Below are 18,721 nucleotides of genomic sequence, written 5' to 3' on the forward strand. Positions count from 1 at the left end.
TTTCTCTGTGGTAAGTAAGCATAATCCCCCCTGTCTAGGCAGAAGACTGTTTAAAAAGGAAAGGCTTCCTTGTGGTCTATCAGTCATCAGTTGAACTGGAAATAGAAGTCAGTTTTCTCTTATTTTGATTTATTTTGATTTTTTTTGTGAATGTTCTGCTAAGCCAAAACTGTTTGATTAGGCAAACTGCAAAATACTGAATTACTTAGTAATGCCTTTGGGTTGAGCTCTTCTTGTCAGTCTTTGTTAGAAGCATCAATATTGTTGTTACAGTAGTTTATTTAAGACTCTGTATTTGAATGCTTATTGATGTAAACATCAAGTTTAAGAGAGCAAATAATTTCATTAACCGTTCAGTTTACCATGGTATCAAATGGGAGCTGCTTGGAAATGTAAAGCAAAAATAAAAAATTGAGTTCTGTTTTTGGGTGTATTTAGCTATGGTGGTGGAGATTCCAAGCTCTGCTTTACCCCACTCTGCTGTTCTGCTTGGAAAAGGGAAAGAGGCTGGAAGTTCTGGAGGGAGATACAGTGATGCTGGTGTTCTTCACAAGTCTTTTCCACAATTCTTGAGTTCTTGGGGAACTTCTGGGGGGAAATTTAGAGGTTGGAGTGAAATCAATGGATGTTCATGGAAGATTATATACCTGTCAAACCCACAGCATTCTCTGATGTCCTAGGAATGTTCCAATATTTTATAGTAAGTTAATCCTTTTTTAGGTATAGATTTCTGAGCAGAGGCCACTCTTTGGTGGTAGTTTTTGTAACAGTTAATTCAAGGAGTGATTATTGCATGTGGGGCCTGTGCCTGCTTGAGCTGAAAGGTTTGTGGCAGAATGATGGGTGTGTGCATTTAGCTGATGAGTTGTGATCTGTCTTCTGTCAGAAATAACACATTTGATGCTACATTAGTTCCATCTAATGGAGATACAGGGAAAATTAACATCTGTTTTTGCAATTGCATTTGAGTCTGTAGCTGAAGAATGTAATCTACTGTGTAGCTTTGTTTTAATTCAAGGAAATGCTACTATCAAGCAGATTACTTCTCATTGTGGGATGTATCTTGCAGACTTCTGTGGTGTTTTGTAGGATTGAAATTCCTTTTTGTGAACAAATGTTTACATATCCAAGTCTAAAAGGCCTATAAAAATCTACTTTGAAGAAAAGAAGAGGGTGGTGGGGGAATATATTTCAACATCTTCCCTAAGTTACATGTGGAATACATTGCTCTTTGGCTTTAGAATCCCTGGCTTTTAAGCTGGCTAAACTTCTGATATCAGTGTATAAAATTCTTTCAACTTGATGTCATGCCAAGACTTTTCCCAGGAGAAAGCTGTCTTTATCTTGTTTGGCCAAAAAAGGTGTTTGGACTTGCTTTAGTTTCTGAAGAAAGGGTGAGGTCTGCTTAAATGCAATTTTTTTTCAGCTCAACTTAAGATTGTGAAGCTCAAGGCTCCCTGTTGTATCTTGCCTTTTACTTTTTATTTCCTGAGGCAACAGAAGTCAAGTGACAGGTACTGAAGAGCTTTTAAAAACAATGTCTTCATTTCCTGAATTAGTTGAGTGTTACTTCATCTCTCCTGAACTTATGTGCAGCATTCACCTACATTCTTCCACTTTTCATCTTTCTGCTGTTACCTGGGCTTGCTTATGTTCCTGAAATGATTTCTCTAACAATGCTGAATGGTGTTATATTAGGTGGTGACCTCAGCCAAAAAGTGTCAAATAGTCTTTTCTGATATATTTTCTTGTTTTTTTAATGTGATCACAAAAACATCTCAGCTTCAGTGACTTAGTTCCTTAACAGCCTCAAATGTTGAATTTCCATTAGTGTAGCAAACTGGCTGGTTTCTGATTCTGATATATAACACATTGGTGTAACAGTAATGCAGAAATACAGTCCTTAAAAAAAAAAAAGAAAATTAACTCTATTTTTGCATGGTCTTGCAAATACTCTCTTTATGTCAGAACTTGTTTTTGTCTGTGCTGCTCCTGTGGTGCTGCAGATTTACCTGTGGATTCCTGATTGCTGGAACCCTCTGTGGTTTTACTGTGACAGCCTCTTAGGGAAGCTGCTGCTGGGGATGATGATTTGGAAGTGGTGTGGAGTACAAGGATATGGACAATTTAAATCAACTTATTTGGAGTACACTTTGCTGCTTGCCTTGGTTTGTGGCAGTTCCTAGGTTTACCTGGACTTCTGGAAGTCCAATTGTTGGAGGAGAAAGGAAAACTGGGCAAAGAGGTCTTGTCAGGCTAGTTGGGAGGTAAGTTCTTCATGTTTTATTAAACAGCTGGGATCTTTCAAGAGCCTGGGAAAATTGCATTATTACCCACAATTTTCAAATAACGTGTTCCAAAGTGATTGCCATGCAATTTAGTTAATATTTCTCCCATGGTTTTTAAATGAAAAAGGATGGAGCAGGTTATAATTGTTTCCAGTCCCCTGGTGAGTTCTGGTGGATGGCTGGACCCCTTCAGCCTGTGCTGGGGTTTTAATCTCTCAAATGAGTTGTGAACATGACCAGTTATTTAAAAATAGGTTACCAAAATTCTGTCAGGCACCTTAAGTAAGGCATTTTTATTCATGTGCAGGGGAGATAAGGACAGATGGAAATCACAGCTGGTTTGGGCAGTTGACACCTGAAAATCACAGTGGGGATCACAGGCACCCCAGGGGGCTCCTGTGGGGTCAGTGGTAACTGGCCTGAGGTGCTGATTCAAAAGAAGATGAGGAGTGCAAGGCTGCTCTGACATGGAATCCACCAGGCTGCCAGCACTGTAAGGAAATACTCCAAGTGGTAACATGAGAGAGATTCTTGTGCTGGCATATGGAGGTTTTTTTAACAAAAGAAAAACCCCTGAAGTAACACTAAGATAATTGCTGCTTCAAGATAACTGCAGCATCAGAACAGAGACAGCATCTCTGCAAGGGTTAAGGTCAAAGCAAGTTGGTTTTCCAGCAGGAATTTTCCTTTCTGGTACCTTCACTTCATTACTTCCGAGTCAGTGTAATGTAAGTGCTGTCATTTGCCCGGTGGATGCTGGTTCTATTGTGTCTCTTACTGCAACATTAATGAAAAGGCATAATGTGACTGGCTGAAAGAGAGGAGGCTTCCTAGGCTTCAGCCAGCTGGAAGGAACTGAATTTCTAAGGAACAGCAATTTGTTTTGAAAGCTAAAGATGAAAAGATGGCTCCTTGGTCATCATGTGAACAATAAATCCAAGTATTTTTCTTAGAATTTTAGGTAGTGGCCTCTTCTCAGTACATGTGTGTCAGCTGCTGTGATGGACTCTTGTGGAGTATTCATCTAAAAGCATTTACTTAAGTTTGCTTGTCATTAATTATATTAGTGTAATTAATGCATTTAATTCTCTGGTTTATTGAAGTTTGTTCATTCTGCCTGTAATGACTTTCCAGACAATGTGTTCTGATAGGGGATGATCAATACTTTCCTTTGTCTTGCTTTTTTTAGGACTTAGTGGCAGAAGGAATTGGTGGTACAGCACTTCTGGGTGAATTAGGATGTAGGGGTGTGAGGATAAATGGAAGATGGAATTTTGATCCCTGTTCACTGTTTTGATTGACTTCCAGGGGTTTCCTGGTTTCTTCCCTAGCAGCATGGGAAGGTGATCTTACTGGAACATGGAGGGGCTGGGAGCCCCACCTGGTCTTTATGGAATGGTTGAAGTCCCTGTAAGGGAAGAGTTTTCCCTTGTCCTGGAAGGATTTCAGTTTGCATGGAGGGTGAGGTGGGGCTGTGGAAGGGTGCTGGCTGTCAGCAGAGATCCCAGAAGGGAAGGTCACAGGTGCTGGAGAAGGACAAGGGACGTGGGTGAGTCAGGAGCTGCAGTGGGAATGGGGACTGTGGGAAGAGCTGTAGGTTTAAACAATCCCTATATGAGGATGACTGGGGCAAGGCTAAGGTGGTGGAAGCCCAACTAGCAAATAGAGTGTCTCCTTTGGAAAGGAATATTCTTCAGAGAAACATGGATGCAAAAGAGTTACCCTTTGTGGTGAATTTTGTGCTGGTTTTGGTGGCTTAGATCTCCCCCTTTCAGCACCCAGTGCATGGATCCCATCAAAGCACATCAGATGCCTGCAAGGGCTCTCGAAGGATCACCTGAATAAGAAAACTTCACTGTTCAAGAAAACTGAAACAAAACAAGACTGGGACACTGACTTCCCCTTCCAGCAAACCCTGTAAGGATTTCCCAGTAAGCAGGAACACTTTGGAGTGCATGACCAGGCTTGGTGGTGTTGATGTTCAGACAGGAACAGCAGCATGAGTTGCCCACTGTTTTTTGTGTTGTTCAGAGCTCTGAGAGGAGTCTGGGCACTGTTGTGCAATTCCCCATTCCAAACAGTGACAGGCTGTTGGGAACTTTTCCTGAAGATGTAGAGAGGTACCAGAGCAACTTTCACAACTCTTGCAAGCAACAGCAGCAGCTCTGTGGGACAAACCATTGGATCTGTAGGATCCACATTCCACTGAACCTCCATGCATCGCTCCAGATGCAAAAAGTCTGACAGGACAAATCCAGCTGTGGCAAGGATTGTTTATTAATTAGCTGGCACTTCAGCTGTGAATGAAATGGGGCAAGAGAAAATGGAGTCAAACCCTCTTTTTTTGTGCTTGGAATAAAGAAGGGATTCTCTCTGTGACAGCCATAAGTAGCAGAGACTGGCATGAAGAAACCCTTGGTCACAGACAGATGACCAAGCTGAGGCTTTTCTCAGACCACTGGTATCTCTCCTTGCCTAACCCTTGCATTTCCTGGAGTCTTGTTCAGACTCCCAGAATGCACAATGCATTGTGCATTCCTTGCTGGTGGAATTTCAACAACAGGTGGGATTGTTTGGTGTCTGAGTCTTCCAGGCAGCTGCTGAGAATTGTTCTGGTCAAGTGTCATCATCCTGTGATGGACTGCAAGCCCAGTTTCTGTAGCCATCTTCATAAACTATCCATCTTGTAATGGATGAATAATCAGAAAAGCAGCTTTTATTTAAGGTCCACCCTGCAGCCAGGCCTGTGAGAGATCAGTGGGGCCCCTTGGAAACACTTCAGGTTTGAAATTCTAAAGCTCAGTGTGAAAACTGGCTGTGTCATAGGGAACGGGTTTTTCTTCATCCTGACTTTATAAAGTGGCTCTGTGTGTGTCCCAGGGGTACAAATTAAAGAGTAAAATCCTGTGGCTTTGAATAAGAAGCATTTAGATGACAAAATACTTCTGCAGGTTCCTGAGAGAGCAGATGTTTACCTGTGAGAGCAGATGTTTACCTGTGTGCAGGTATCATTTGACTTCTTAATGCCCAAGCCTAAGGGATAATAGAATTAAAACAACTGTGTCATGTTACTTAAAATTCCCCTTTAATCTATCTCTAAAAAAATCATGCAACAGAGAATTCCCTGGGGATCTAAATAGTGGTTGGAGCTTAAAAAAAAAAACAAAGCAGGATTTTTCAAAATGGATCCTAGATCCTAGATCCTGTTTGTGTACATTTAACAGTTCTTGTCTTTCATGATCTCTGTTAATATTAAGGCTGGTGTTTAATTCAGATGCTGGACGACTCATGTTAAGCATAGAGACATGTAACACAATCCTTGTGTTCTCCAGACCAAAGCAATACTTTTCTTTTGAAAGTGTTTTGGGGGTATTAAGGGCTGTTATTAGTGGAAATTTGGGGGGATAGCTGGAAAAGATGGATTTTCTTTCCCCTTTCTTCCTCCTTTATGCAGGTGCTCATTGAAATAATATTGCTGATGCTTAGGTTTGGAGTAGAAGGTGATCAGGGAGGCATCTGTGTCTGGAAGTTTCAGGGAGCCCCCAGTCACCAAGCCAAAGGTGGATGTGACAGATGGCTCAGCAGCCAACCTGTGGTGGTTTAAAGTCTGTCCTGTGAGCTTTGTGCTGGGGCTGGAGGGAGATGCACGACCCAAAATGTGCAGTCTTGTGAGCAGCACTGCTGGGCCTTGTACTCCAGCTGCACTGGCTGTGCTGCAACTCAATTTTCATGCAATAATCCAAAACAATAAATTGCAGATTATTTTATTCCGCCATGATTTTTGAGGTGTTGGCGTTCCCCACCAGGCCTGTGCCCTGCAGGCCCTGGGCTGTGTCCCAGCCCTTGTCAGATCCAACATCTAAAGCCACCACAGCCCTGTGCCATCCCATCCCGCACCGCCATGGCCTCGGTGCGGTTCATCCTTGGAGCTGCTCCGTGACAGCTCTGAGGCACCTGCGGGGCTTGTGCGGGCCGGGCACGGCACTGTGTGTGAGGGAGACAGGGGGGTGCCAGGGGTGGGTTTGGTGGCGCGACGGCCGCTTCGGTGGCGTGTCCTGGGCGGTGTGTGTGGGGACAGGAGCCATGCGGAGGTGGCGGCAGCAGCGACGGGACACTCGCACATCCCGGACCTCCGGGACCTCCCACACCGCCCGGCACGGCCCGGCCCCGCCCGGGGCCCGTCACAGGGGCAGCGCCGCGGGGACTTTTGTCTGGCCTCAGGTGCGGCTGAGCCAATCACAGCTCGCCGGCGATGAACGACGTCTCTTCCGCCAATCACCAACAGCAAGTGCCACAGCCCACAGCCAATCACCGCAGAGCAGACGTAGTGCTTCACCAATGGGTTTTTAGCGGTGAGGCAAGGCGCCTCGGAATAGACAGAGAGGCGGGGCAAGTGGGAGAATGGCAGGGCGCTGTCCAATAAGAACTCGCGACTGCGTTTGAACCGCCCAATGAGAAGGCCGAAGCTGGGCAAGGCTTGCGGTGTCTATAAAAGTTGGGGCGGTGCGGGCGGCGGCCGCAGTTGTCACCGGTAGCGGCAGGGGCGGTGGGCAGGAGTAGCTCTGTCCCCGGGACCGTCACTGTACAGAGCCCTTCCCTTGCTCCGATCCCTCCGCCATGACCACCACGGCCACGTTCTCGGGCATGGACCCCAATGGCAGGAACAGCTCCAGGTCTGCGGGGGCCTCGAGGGCCGCTGGGACCCAGAGGGCGGTGGGGCTGGGGGTCCCGGGGAAGGCGTGTCCGGAGCGGTGCTGGGGCGCGGTGCCGGGGCGGGGGCTCCGGCCAGGCCGGGGCTGTCGGCATGTGGTTCCTCCCGGCCTCTGCCGGGCGGGCTGGCCGGAGGCGGGGGCGGCCGCGCCCACCCGGGTGGGCTGCGGGGGCATCCCGGGGCCGCGCCGTGCCCGGGGGAGGGAGGTGCGGGAGCTGCCGAGACCCGCCCGGGCCGCTCGGTGCGGCCCCGCCGCCGCCGCCGAACAAAGAAGGGAGGCGACTCCCCGCCTCGCCGCGCAGCCACGGCGCGGGGGCGGGGGGCACCGCGCCCCTCCGCCGCCTGTCTCCCCCCATCGCCGCGGCCCCCGCGCCCCTCGGCCCCGCGAAGCCGCCGCGGGCTGGGTGGGGCCGGGCGGGCTCCATTGTCTGCGCTGCCCGGCCCCCCTGCCCGCCCCGCTCTGCCGTGGGGCGGTTCGTGCCCGTTCGGTCCGCGAGCTGCCGGTGCTCGGGGCCGGGGCTGCCCGTTCCCTCGGGCCGCGGCCCCGCTCCCGGGGGCGACCCGCGGCTGGAAGGGGCGGGGGCGAAGCGGAGCCTGTCTGCAAACAAAGAAAACTTGGCAGGTTGGTCTGGAGGAGATGCACCGCGCTGGGCCGGGCACCCGCGCTCCTGGCAGTCACAGCTGGAGAGGATCGTGTCGTTTTCCACGCTATCGTGGCTTTTTTCAGTAAGGTGTTGGCCTGACAAAGCGGATGCTTCCTGTTCCCTTTTGGCGTTCCAGGGTGATTTTTAAAGTGAAAAAAAAAAAAATCTTTACAGAGCTTGTTTCCAAACCTTTTGCCAGAGCTCTTCCTGGAGTGTGGGTGGATTTTCGGTGGACATCACTGGGTATCAGGTGGAATTTTAACAGCATTTCATTGCTTCAAGTGTTAAACGTGGCTTTCATAAAGCAGATTACAGCATTTCGAGGCTGTGAGAGGCTTCTCATAAAATCTGTCAGCCTTTACCTGAGGCTGGTAAAAGGGATTGATTATTCATTTTTAACAGTTTGAGTGATGGATATTTTTCCCCCTTCAGTTGCCTATTCTGTTAATGTCATTAAAGCTGTCGTGGAAACTGTGGTGCCCTTAAGAGAGTACTGGTTTCACTGCTGTGCTAAAAAGAGGGGATCTAAGGTTTGGGAACAAGCCCTGCTTTGAACAGACTGTTCTTCAGATTATTGACTGCAACAGCTATAACCACAAAAATAAACCTTCTATACATTTCCTCAGAGAAAAAAATATAAAGGAGTAATTCAAGACCATTACACGGGCATCTTGGTTCAGAAAGGAGACAAAACAAGTCACAATAAAACATGATCTCCAGTGTGCTGGGATCCTCCCGTTAGCAGCTGAACATTAGTAATCCTTAGAAAAAGAATTTTATTAGGAAAAGTATTTTTCTGGTTATGTAACAGTAAATATCCACGTCACACACCTTTAGGACTCTCCCTTGCCGTTGGGGTGTTTGAGCTCTGTGGACTGGAATGTAACAGACACAAATTCTCCCGGGATGTGAGTTGTACAATTGGACATGCTCTTTGTGTTGAATTCCCAGGTTTGGAGCATTAACAGGCTGAGTACTGCTTCATGTTCTAACTTTGATTTATTAAATTATTTGTTAAGAAGAAGTGTGCACCATCCTTATTTGCCCTGGTGTTCATTTTGGAGCACTGGAGGTCTTGAAAGCCCAAGAAGCCCCAGGTTCTGTTGGTGTCCTCACATCCCTGGGAGTTTTGAAAGTTCTCACACACAGTTTTGTTCTCCTGGCTCTTGTCTGGCTTCTCCAGCTAACAAAAGATCTCCTGCTTATGAAAATAAGATGAGGAGGAGTTTATGTTTCAAGATTTATTTTGCTGCAGCTGTTGATTTTGGTTGGGTTCTGCAGGTTGGAAAGCAGACTGCAATCAAGCTCTTGAAGTACTGAGCAGGCTTCTTTTGTGTCTAAGAGCAGATTGTTAGATTTAGGTTACATATCTGGAGCTTTGTACACGTGTCTCTCCTAATAATAGTCAACTCCAAGCTGCTTAATTTCAACTTTTGCTTCTAGACCAGCAGCATGCTGTAGACTTGAGGGTTTTTTCCTGAGGAAACAAATCTAAATAAAGGCTGCAGCACCCAGCCATCAGTGGTGCAACCAGTCCTTTGGTTCAAGCTTCAGTCTTTGCTGTGCAGCCAGTTTGATGATTAAAAATGAACCTTCCCAGGGTACTCTTAAAAAAGCTGGAATTTGACATGCCCACATAGTTATTTTTATTTTTGATTTGGCTCAGAGTGGTGGGAGCAGCCCTTGGCGTGATACTGGATGGAACAAGGGCACAAGCAGAGCACGAGAGTGTTTTATTTTTGTAAGTGCCACTGAAGAGCAGTGGAGATGCAGTGCCAGGCTGGAATTGTGGCAGGAGCTTACCTGGATGGTTGAGGTGATGTGCTGGAGTGCAGCTGGGGCTGGCACAGGGTGTGAAGCTGCCTCTCTCCACAGAGTGCTGCGTCCTCCCGGCGGCGGCTCCAACTTCTCCCTGGGCTTTGATGAGCCCCAGGAACAGCCCGTGAGGAGGAACAAAATGGCATCCAGCATCTTTGGAACTCCTGAGGAGAACCCCCCTTCCTGGGCTAAAGCAGGTGAGGCTGTAGTGCTTTGTTTCCACATCTGCTGATGGGCATTCATTCATTTGTGGCTCAGACTGATGCTGCTGGTGGCTGGTGTGGAAACCAGAGTTCCCTTCCTTCTTGGTACTTTGGGGTTATAAATGATGTCTGCTTGCAGAGAATTGTTTATTTCTCATTAATTTCTTCCAGAAGGGTTTATTTTATGCAAGTGCTAGGCATGTGGCAAGCAGAGAATTGTATTTTCAATGCAGTTTCTCCAAGTTCAGTCACACAAGTGGACTTGAGCCTTACTGTTTGGAGTAGCCCTGCTTGCTCTTGATTATTCAGAGGCAGTTTAGCCTCATGTTCTCACAGCTGGATTTAAGCTTCCCTTTCTGCCAGTATGGGGGGCCTTGGGACCCCAAACTCAATCTGTTTAAATGACACTCTCACTGCATGGGGTGCTGCTGTAAGACAATAATTTGTGAGGTATTATCTAAAGGACCAGGACTTTTTAGAATGGTAAAGCCCTAATTTCAAAGAAAAATCTCTCCCAAAGTACCCAAACCTGTGACTATTTATGATTGCTTTCACATTAAGTTTATCTTGGAACCTGATTAGACTCAATCTCTGGTTGTAGGGGCTAAGCCAGGTGAAACCAGAGACAGTTGTGAATCCTCTGGACCACAAAGAACAAACTCAACTGAAGCAAACTGTGGAGACTACGTAGATCCCAAGGTCAGTACTTGACTACAAAAGAGCCTCATAATGGACAATTCACACTCTGTGTGGGATTGATTTATCACGGATGTTCACACAGTTGGAAGCATTGTAGGATTTGAATCCTTTCCTCAAATTTGTTTTTTTCATGAAGGCTCCCCTTTCCATCTGATTCTCTTCCAGTATGCTGAGAAAGAAAGGGCTGGATTTTTCACAAGGACCACTTTGTAGAGCTCTTAACCCATCTCATTGCTGAGACAGTAATGAAGTGATGTGAAATCTAATTTAACTCTGTGTGTGATTGTGGGTTTAAACATCTCACAAACAACAGTTACTACAGCAGACTCTGTGTGGGTCTGACAACAAACCTGGGTTCACATCCCAGCAAATTCTTACCTCAGTAGTTTTAGTACTTTTTTTGTTTTAATAATACCATCAGGTGTGTTATTTTCTGTATAAACTCTTTACCTAGCAGCAATATGGAGCATAATTTATAGTATTAGTGGTGTTAAGTAAAATTTGCCTGATGTGTAATTATATTTAATGGGAAAAACAGGGTTCTTTTGAAATACAGTAAATTCAGTAAAAAACCAGTTATTTGTCTGAACTTAGATCCCTAGGAATGTAGGATAGCCTGTATTTGCATGAACAAAGTGGAAAAAATAAATCTTGTTTAAAACTCTCCAGCCTTAGGTTTTCTAAAAAGAACTGGGTAGATAAATAATTATCTGAAACGTTGTAGCAGACATCTTTTATCTTAGGTTTTATTTTGGTAATTCATATCAAGCATCACAATCCATTTTTGTTGCTAGTTGTAGCTTTAAGTCACAAAACTGTTCTTTGTTATAAAAAATGTCTTGTTTCAATTTAGCGACTCTTGTTTCAAATATAAAGGAATTTATTTTCTGTGATATATTTTCAGCTTTAAATTTAACTGCTTAGTCTAATTCTTCCTAAATTGTTTTAAATACTGTGGTTAGCTTTGCAAACAGATTCTTCCCATGTGGAATACTTTACTTTTATACAGTAATTCGGGTGCAAACAGCTGGAGACTTAAGGTGATACTTTTGTGTCAGTTTCTGTGCTTTTTTTTTAATCCCAATTTCTGCAGTTTCACTGTGTAATTAGCAATGTTAGATCTATGAAAGTTGATAAATCTGATACCATTGGAGAGCCTTGGCTGCTGCTGGGAGAATTCCTATCTTTGTGTCAAGCTGCAGCCTGCAAACAGATTCAGCATTTAAAACGTTGAACTGTTTATGTAGTGAAGGAAACTTCATCAGGGGAAAAAAGCTGATCTGTGTTTCACAAATGAAGTTAAATACCCGGGAAAGAACACATGCTCTTGGCCTTGCCAACAGATAAATGCAAAGAGTTGCTCAGTAGAAAGCAGAGGATGCTCCACTCTTGCTTGTTGCTGTTGGTGTAAATTTTTGCCCTTCCTGCTGGGCAGTGGGAATATTCTGGATCCTGTCAATGCTGCTTGATTTGGGATGCTCTGTACAATAAAGTGTTCTTACCCACCTCTGCCCTTCACTGTGGGAGTAACAAATGTGCCATGTGTCATCAGGATTACTCCAATATCTGTTTCAGCTTCTAGAAGTATGTTAGGCAAATAAAGAACTGGTTAAATTATAAGTCAGTCTCTTAAGAAATGGTGCTTACAAATCCACGATTTCAGTCTGCAGAATTATGAGTGTAGAGCCCACTGTGCCACTCTGGGCTCTGTCCCTCAGAGCCATTTGGGTTCTGTCCCTCAGAGCCTGCTGGGATCTGTCCCTCAGAATCTGCTGGGTTCTGTCCCTCAGAGCCTGTCAGGATCTGTCCCTCAGATCCTGTGGGGTTCTGTCTCTCAGAGCCTGCTGGGATCTGTCCCTCAGAGCCTGCTGGGATCTGTCCCTCAGAGCCTGCTGGGATCTGTCCCTCAGAATCTGCTGGGATCTGTCCCTCAGAGCCTGCTGGGATCTGTCCTCAGAGCCTGCTGGGATCTGTCCCTCAGAGCCTGCTGGGATCTGTCCTCAGAGCTGTGGGGATCTGTCCCTCAGAGCCTGCTGGGATCTGTCCCTCAGAGCTGTGGGGATCTGTCCCTCAGAGCCTGCTGGGATCTGTCCCTCAGAGCCTGCTGGGATCTGTCCCTCAGAGCCTGCTGGGATCTGTCCCTCAGAGCTGTGGGGATCTGTCCCTCAGAGCCTGCTGGGATCTGTCCCTCAGAATCTGCTGGGATCTGTCCCTCAGAGCCTGCTGGGATCTGTCCCTCAGAGCCTGCTGGGATCTGTCCTCAGAGCTGTGGGGATCTGTCCCTCAGAGCCTGCTGGGATCTGTCCCTCAGAGCTGTGGGGATCTGTCCCTCAGAGCCATTTGGGATCTGTCCCTCAGAGCCTGCTGGGATGTGTTCCTCAGAGCCATTTGGGATCTGTCCCTCAGAGCCTGTCAGGATCTGTCCCTCAGAATCTGCTGGGATCTGTCCCTCAGAGCCATTTGGGATCTGTCCCTCAGAGCCTGCTGGGATCTGTCCCTCAGAGCTGTGGGGATCTGTCCCTCGGAGCCTGCTGGGATCTGTCCCTCGGAGCCTGCTGGGATCTGTCCCTCAGAGCCTGCTGGGATCTGTCCCTCAGAGCCTGTTGCTGTTCCAAAAGTGCCTCCCTGAGCCTGTAGCTCAGAATGCAGTGCCACATAGAGCAGTGTGCCCAGACACCATGGTCACACCATGGAGGAGTATCCACTCCATGGAATAGGAAAATGCTATATGAAACATGAGAAGTAACATGTTCCTCCTCTCTCTTTTCTAGGGAGGAGATGTTGGTGGTGACATTTTTGGTGAGTAACTTCCTTGGACTCCTGTAGTAAAAGCCTGTTGCAGGTGGCTTTGCAGTAGAAGAAGATGTAGGATCCATAAATGGTCATTTACTAGGAGAGAGGCAGCCTGGAGTTGTCCCTGGAACCCATCAAATCACCAAAGTGACCAGCTGCTTCAGTGGAGTGTGGGCATGGAGGGAAATGTGGAATGCTGTTGCTCATCAGGCTAAAAAGGAGAACTGTCCTGTTGGTTTATTTTGCTAGCAGCTGTTGGTGCCAATATTTGTCTGAGTACTGGAAGGTAAGGTGGAAACTCCTGCAAAGAGTTCAGTGATTGAAAGGCCAGGCAGCTGTTAGAGTTGCTTATAATTAAATAGGACAGTCAACATAATTGACTTTAGTGTAGCAGTTTGCTTCTTTCCCGTTGTTCTCTGATACAGCAAACTCCACATTCACAGGAAGAATCAAACCCAGCTACTGCTTCTGCAAGTGTCTGTGTTAACCAGCTCTTGACTTCCTGTTGCTTTTTAAATGCTGATTTTTGCCAAGGAAGTTGATCTGCATACTGTAAATCGCCTGTAAACAGGCATTTCCCCTTGAAGTGCTTTTTCTAGCTCTGAGGCTGGAAATGCCTCCTTTGCAAGATCCCCTTTAGGAATATCTGAGTTCCTGATGACAGGAATTCGTGTGTTGACTGCTGCTTTCCAAATGCTTCTTTCAACACCTTGGAGTGGTGGGACATCCCTGGGGCCATTAGCACCTCCATGTCCTGAAAGGACACTTGCTGGGAGGGGAGAGAGCTTTTCCAGAACATTTCTTCTACCTCTGTGCCTAAAATAAGCGTATCCTCTCCAGCAGGCTGCTTCTAATCCAACTGTACAGGCTCTAGGATTTCTTTCCCATGTCTGTCCGATCTTAATTAGCACTGTAGGCATCCAGTGTTCATGCCTTGAGTAGGAGGATGTGGTTTGCTAATAGAAGAAAACTGCTCTGAGGGCTCTGCTGCTTTTCCTGGTGTTTGTTTAAACCAGCTCCCCACAGGGCAGAGGAGATCCCACAAACAGCAGGGAGGTGAGAATGGCTGAGATGCCAGGAAGCAGAAACAGGGCTGGCTGAAATTCAGAGTGCAAAGTGGTATTCCTGACTTTTTAAAAAGTTCACATTTTCACAGGTGTTGTATTTGTCTTTTGGTTTGTTTCTGGCAAGTGACAGTGAAGGAGGTTCTTATCAAGGGTCAGGGGAAGCTGTGCTGGGAGGTGGTTAAAAAGCAACTGTTATGGAAAGTAACTGGGATTGTTTCTTGTTGTGGCCATGACTGAAAATTAAATTTTTGATGGTGGCCAAGATTAAATAAAAATGGCAGGCAAAGGTTTGGATGTTAAACTTTCACTGATGGTACTTAGGAAGGAGTAGAAATTAATGCCTCCTGGAAATGGTGTCTGTGGCAGATACCTAATGGATTTTTAAATGAATTCCTACCATTGATTGCTTTGGGTATTGTAGCTGAGTGGACTGTCTGTCCCTCCTCCCCTGGATTTTCCTGCTGTGGGATGGCAGACCTAGGCTGCTGAACATCCCACTGGCACACCTGGGACTTGTACTGGCCTTGCAGGGCTGTCTGTGGGGCTGGGAAAGGAACAATGAACACCTCCAAGCAAAAGCTGTCTGCTGACAACTTCACAGCACGTAGGTTTCTGTAGTTAAAAAAATGGTTAATCTTTTGAATATGGGAATTATTTTCTCTATGTGACTGATTATAAAACCCCAAGTATGTGTCAGGTGGGATGTGTATATTTATTAATCAAGCTTGTCTAGGTTAAAAAACTGATTTATTTTGCAGCAGGGTTCTTGTTTCCTCTTTGGGAGCTGTAGTTCCTTTCTGGGCATCAGAGTTCCCAGTGGCTTGCAGTGCACTGAGCAGGGAGCTATTTCAGGAATTAGACCCTTTCTGAGAAGGGAGAAGCTTTAATATTTTATCTGATCCTGTTGGTTTTACCGCTTCACTCATCAGGCTGGCAAACTTACCTTGATTATGTGGGAAGTGCTAACATTTATCAGCTACACAAGGAGCCACAGAAACTTCCCCCAAAGCCTCCTGTGCTGGAAATTCTTGTTTCCTTTGTGATTCAGGGGCAGTGTGAGCTGAATGAATGTGAGCAGCCAAGGAGAATCAGGCAGTGCCTGATTCTGTGTACTTGACCCACAGGAAGGTGGATCCTGGGCCCTGCACAGTGCTGGGACTGTCCCCAGGCAGGGACATTCAGCCCTTGCTGACTCAGCAGCTGCAGGAGCTTCAGGCTTAAAATGTGCTGTTCACCCAGCACAGCTGAAACAGAGGATCTCTAGTGGAGATTATTCCTGAGTGCAGGGGGACTCTGCTCAGATGCTGGAGTTCTTTGAGATTTTTATAAGCATGGATACAGAGGGAGTTCAGTGGGCAAAAGTTGGGTTTTTGGTGTTTCTGATAACATTTTGCATTGGGAAAAAACAGAATTGACACAGGATGTGAGGAAAGCTGCTGCTGGGGGTAGGAAGAATAGGAGGCAAAGGGTAGGACTTAGTAATTACCTTTCAGGTTGCAAAAATGAGCTATGGGAGATGATGCTGGAGGTGGTTTTATTCAGTGCCTTTGTCTGTGACCTGGAAAAGGTAATGAGCAGTGAAGTCTCCAGTTTTGTTGGTGATATTTCCTTTTTCAAGTAGTCAAATTGTGCTGATGGTGGGAAAATCTCACTGCCAGAAGGACTCAGCTAAATGAGGCAGGCAGGTATAAAGGCAGGATAATCCCTGTGTAAGCAAGTGTAAAGGAATGAATCTGGGGGATGAGGGGGACAACCCCCCAAAAACTAAACCATGGCAGCCTTGTGCTCAGCTCTGTGCTGTGGCACTCCCAGGATCTGCCTCGAGTCCTTCCCCTTGAAATTCTTTGAAATGTTTGGAGGTGCCAGCAAAATACTGAATGTCATCAGGGAGAGGGTGGAAAATTACTTACTTTTTCCTGTAAACAGTGGTAATACCCCCATATCTTGGATTGTGTGTACAGTCTTTGACACATGATGAGCAGGGGGTTATAGTGGAGGTCACAGGGAAGGTGAAGAAGATGAAGGGGTGCAGTGGCTGCTCTGTGGGGGGAGATTGGATAGTTGTGCCTGTTCAGTTTGAAGGAGAAGGCTGGAAGAGGAAAATTGGTCAAGATCTGCTAAATCATGAAGCTTAAGCTGAATGTGCAGCAGTTCTTTGAATTCTCCCAACCCAGAATTAGTGATCATGAGAGGAAACAAAGGGATCTGTTGAAAACAAGTGAGGTTCATCTTCATTCCCAATATCAGGGACTGCTTGGTGCTGATTTGGGCCTTTGGCTCAGAACTGGTCATGCTAATCTGTAAAAATGTGAGATACTGTACTCAATTGTCAACAATTAGTTGGTACATTGTTTGCTCCAGTATCTAAAGTGCTTCCTGTGAAGAATTCCTTCTGGGCACTGTCTTTACTTATGGTTTGCTCAGAAGGATTTAAAATAAACTATCATGTTCTCTCCAGGGAGTGTACAATCAGAGCCTCCCCATGCATGGCTGTTCCCTGGTGTGTCCTGTGTGAAGCCTCAGAAGTGTGTCAGATCCTTTTCCCTCCAGTTAGAGAATTTGGGATGCAGTTTGAGCTCTTGCTGGTGCTGCTGTGGCTCCCAGCACCTGCTCAGACCTGAGTGACAATGCCACAGTCACAACACTGACTGATTATATGTGGATGCCTTAAGCTGCTTGTCATTAAAAAATGAATTGCTGGTGTCCCCTAATTGCAGCTGGCTGAATGTGGCTCTTGCTGAGGGCCTGAGACTGAGCTATAAGGCCTCAGATTTGATCTGAGAAACACTTCTGAGGGCTGAGTCTGCCCTGCCAGTGGGTGACAGCCCTGGAGTGTGTCTGTACCCCTGGAGAAACCTGACAGGAGCTGAGCTTCCGTCTGAGCCAGCCAAACATCTGGCTCTCATCATCCACATCAAACACTTTAAAAGCTTCTTTTCTTCTAGAAAACACTGAGGCTGATGTAGAAGCTGCCCCAGGTCAGAGTGAAGAAAAGTCCCTGCCTGCTGCACCTGTTCCTAGCCCAGTAGCACCAGCACCTGCACCCTCCAGGAGAAATCCACCCGGTGGCAAGTCCAGCCTAGTGCTCGGTTAAACCTTTCCCTTCCTGACTGTTTTGAACTTGTGTCTGTTTTCTTTCCCCCATGCTTGTGAACTGCACAACTTGAGCCTGACTGTACATCTCAAATTTCTTTCATTAAAAAGAAGCACTTTATGTACTCCATCTTTTTTTGAAATTAAAGGGTTTTTTTCCACTTCTGTCCTGTGTTTCCCCCAGATCTACTGGAAGTGACATGAGTGTTTTCTAGTGATAGACTTGAGGGAAAGCTTTATGAAGTATTGTAATGTAATTCAAAGGAGAGTAGCTTGGTTCTAAGTGTGCTTAGAGGGTTTTTGTACTGAGTTTTTTTTTAGAACCCCTTAGCTTTACAAGGGTCTAGAATCCTGGTTAACCAGGCCAGCAAACAATCAGCAAGAGCAGTCCCTTCCTCCACATGTGGGATTTAGATATCTAAAAGTCTTCATTGACTGCATGTGGTAAATGCCTTGAGCCCTGCTGTGCCATATAAATCATTAAGTGGTTAATGTACACCATGCTGCCTTTAAAAACAAAAGAAATCTTGATACTGGACTACTCTGACACAGGGTCTGTGCCAAATAGAGGGCTGATGACCAGAGCCACCTGGCCTAGTGCTGGGAAGGGGCTGATTCAGACTTTATTCAGTGAAGGTGGAGTGGATCATATAAATAAGAATTACAGGGCATTTTTTTTTACAACTGACTCAATGCTGTGCATGATCATGCTGGTGCTTGACCATGAGGTGAAAATCTCATCCTTTAAAGTGTGTGTTGTAATTTCACAAAGCTGGATTGTTGCTTAAAAGTAAATAATATAGAAATTTTGAAGCAGTGTTTCCTGTGTGGGTTTTATTTCACGGGTTTGGTTTTGCTTTGTTCTCAGTTGTCCTTGTCTCAGCCAACCTTCCCTGCGCTAACAGAGGAGAGTTCTTACACCTGGCTTGAGGTCACCACCATATATGCTGACTTCCCCTGAAGAGAAAATCTTATCTCTTCTTTTTTGGCTTCTAGATCAGAGAACTGTGGAATATGGCTTGATATATATTATGGTTTACCCAAAACACTGTTTTTCCTCAAGGGAAACTGAGAAAAGTTTATTTTCCTCACTAAAAAGAAAAAAAAAAAAAACCAAAAACAGAAGACCCTAAAGATGGACCAAGCCATGAAGTTCTCTGCTGTTCTGGAAGGGCTCTGCTGCCCAATAAGCCACAGCAGAGCAACTCTATGGGGCTGCTGTGTTTTATGGTTCTTTTCCCACCCTTCTCCAGGAAGAAAGCACCCTGACAGCCTGAAAGCACCCTGGCTTTCCAGATCCCTGCTGGAGAAGCCCTGCCCTGGGTGCTGAACCTACCGAACTGGATTTGCTGTGACTGCTCCTCCATCCGAGGGGGTTCCCTGATGTACACCGTGCCCTGCACAG

The 18,721-nt window shown here is 46.1% G+C and overlaps 1 protein-coding gene across 1 annotated transcript; it reads left to right on the forward strand.

The window, feature by feature from the left end:
- Positions 1 to 6,822: 6,822 nt before the first annotated feature.
- Positions 6,823 to 18,134, forward strand: JPT1 (Jupiter microtubule associated homolog 1). The gene is made up of 5 exons (XM_058038957.1): positions 6,823 to 6,961; positions 9,519 to 9,658; positions 10,266 to 10,363; positions 13,135 to 13,162; positions 17,169 to 18,134. The coding sequence occupies exons 1-5, from the start codon at positions 6,906 to 6,908 to the stop codon at positions 17,315 to 17,317; spliced, it is 471 nt and encodes a 156-aa protein (XP_057894940.1). The 5' UTR covers positions 6,823 to 6,905; the 3' UTR covers positions 17,318 to 18,134.
- Positions 18,135 to 18,721: the final 587 nt, after the last annotated feature.

The sequence above is a fragment of the Melospiza georgiana genome, chromosome 21 (genome assembly GCF_028018845.1).
Source record: "Melospiza georgiana isolate bMelGeo1 chromosome 21, bMelGeo1.pri, whole genome shotgun sequence".
NCBI lineage: Eukaryota > Metazoa > Chordata > Aves > Passeriformes > Passerellidae > Melospiza > Melospiza georgiana.

Bases quoted from the DNA above. Each gene is read 5' to 3' on its own strand.
- JPT1 (XM_058038957.1), top strand. From the start codon at position 6,906: ATGACCACCACGGCCACGTTCTCGGGCATGGACCCCAATGGCAGGAAC. The intron at 10,364-13,134 runs GTCAGTACTTGA...TCTCTTTTCTAG, and splicing joins GAGACTACGTAGATCCCAAG to GGAGGAGATGTTGGTGGTGA. The intron at 13,163-17,168 runs GTGAGTAACTTC...CTTTTCTTCTAG, and splicing joins TGTTGGTGGTGACATTTTTG to AAAACACTGAGGCTGATGTA.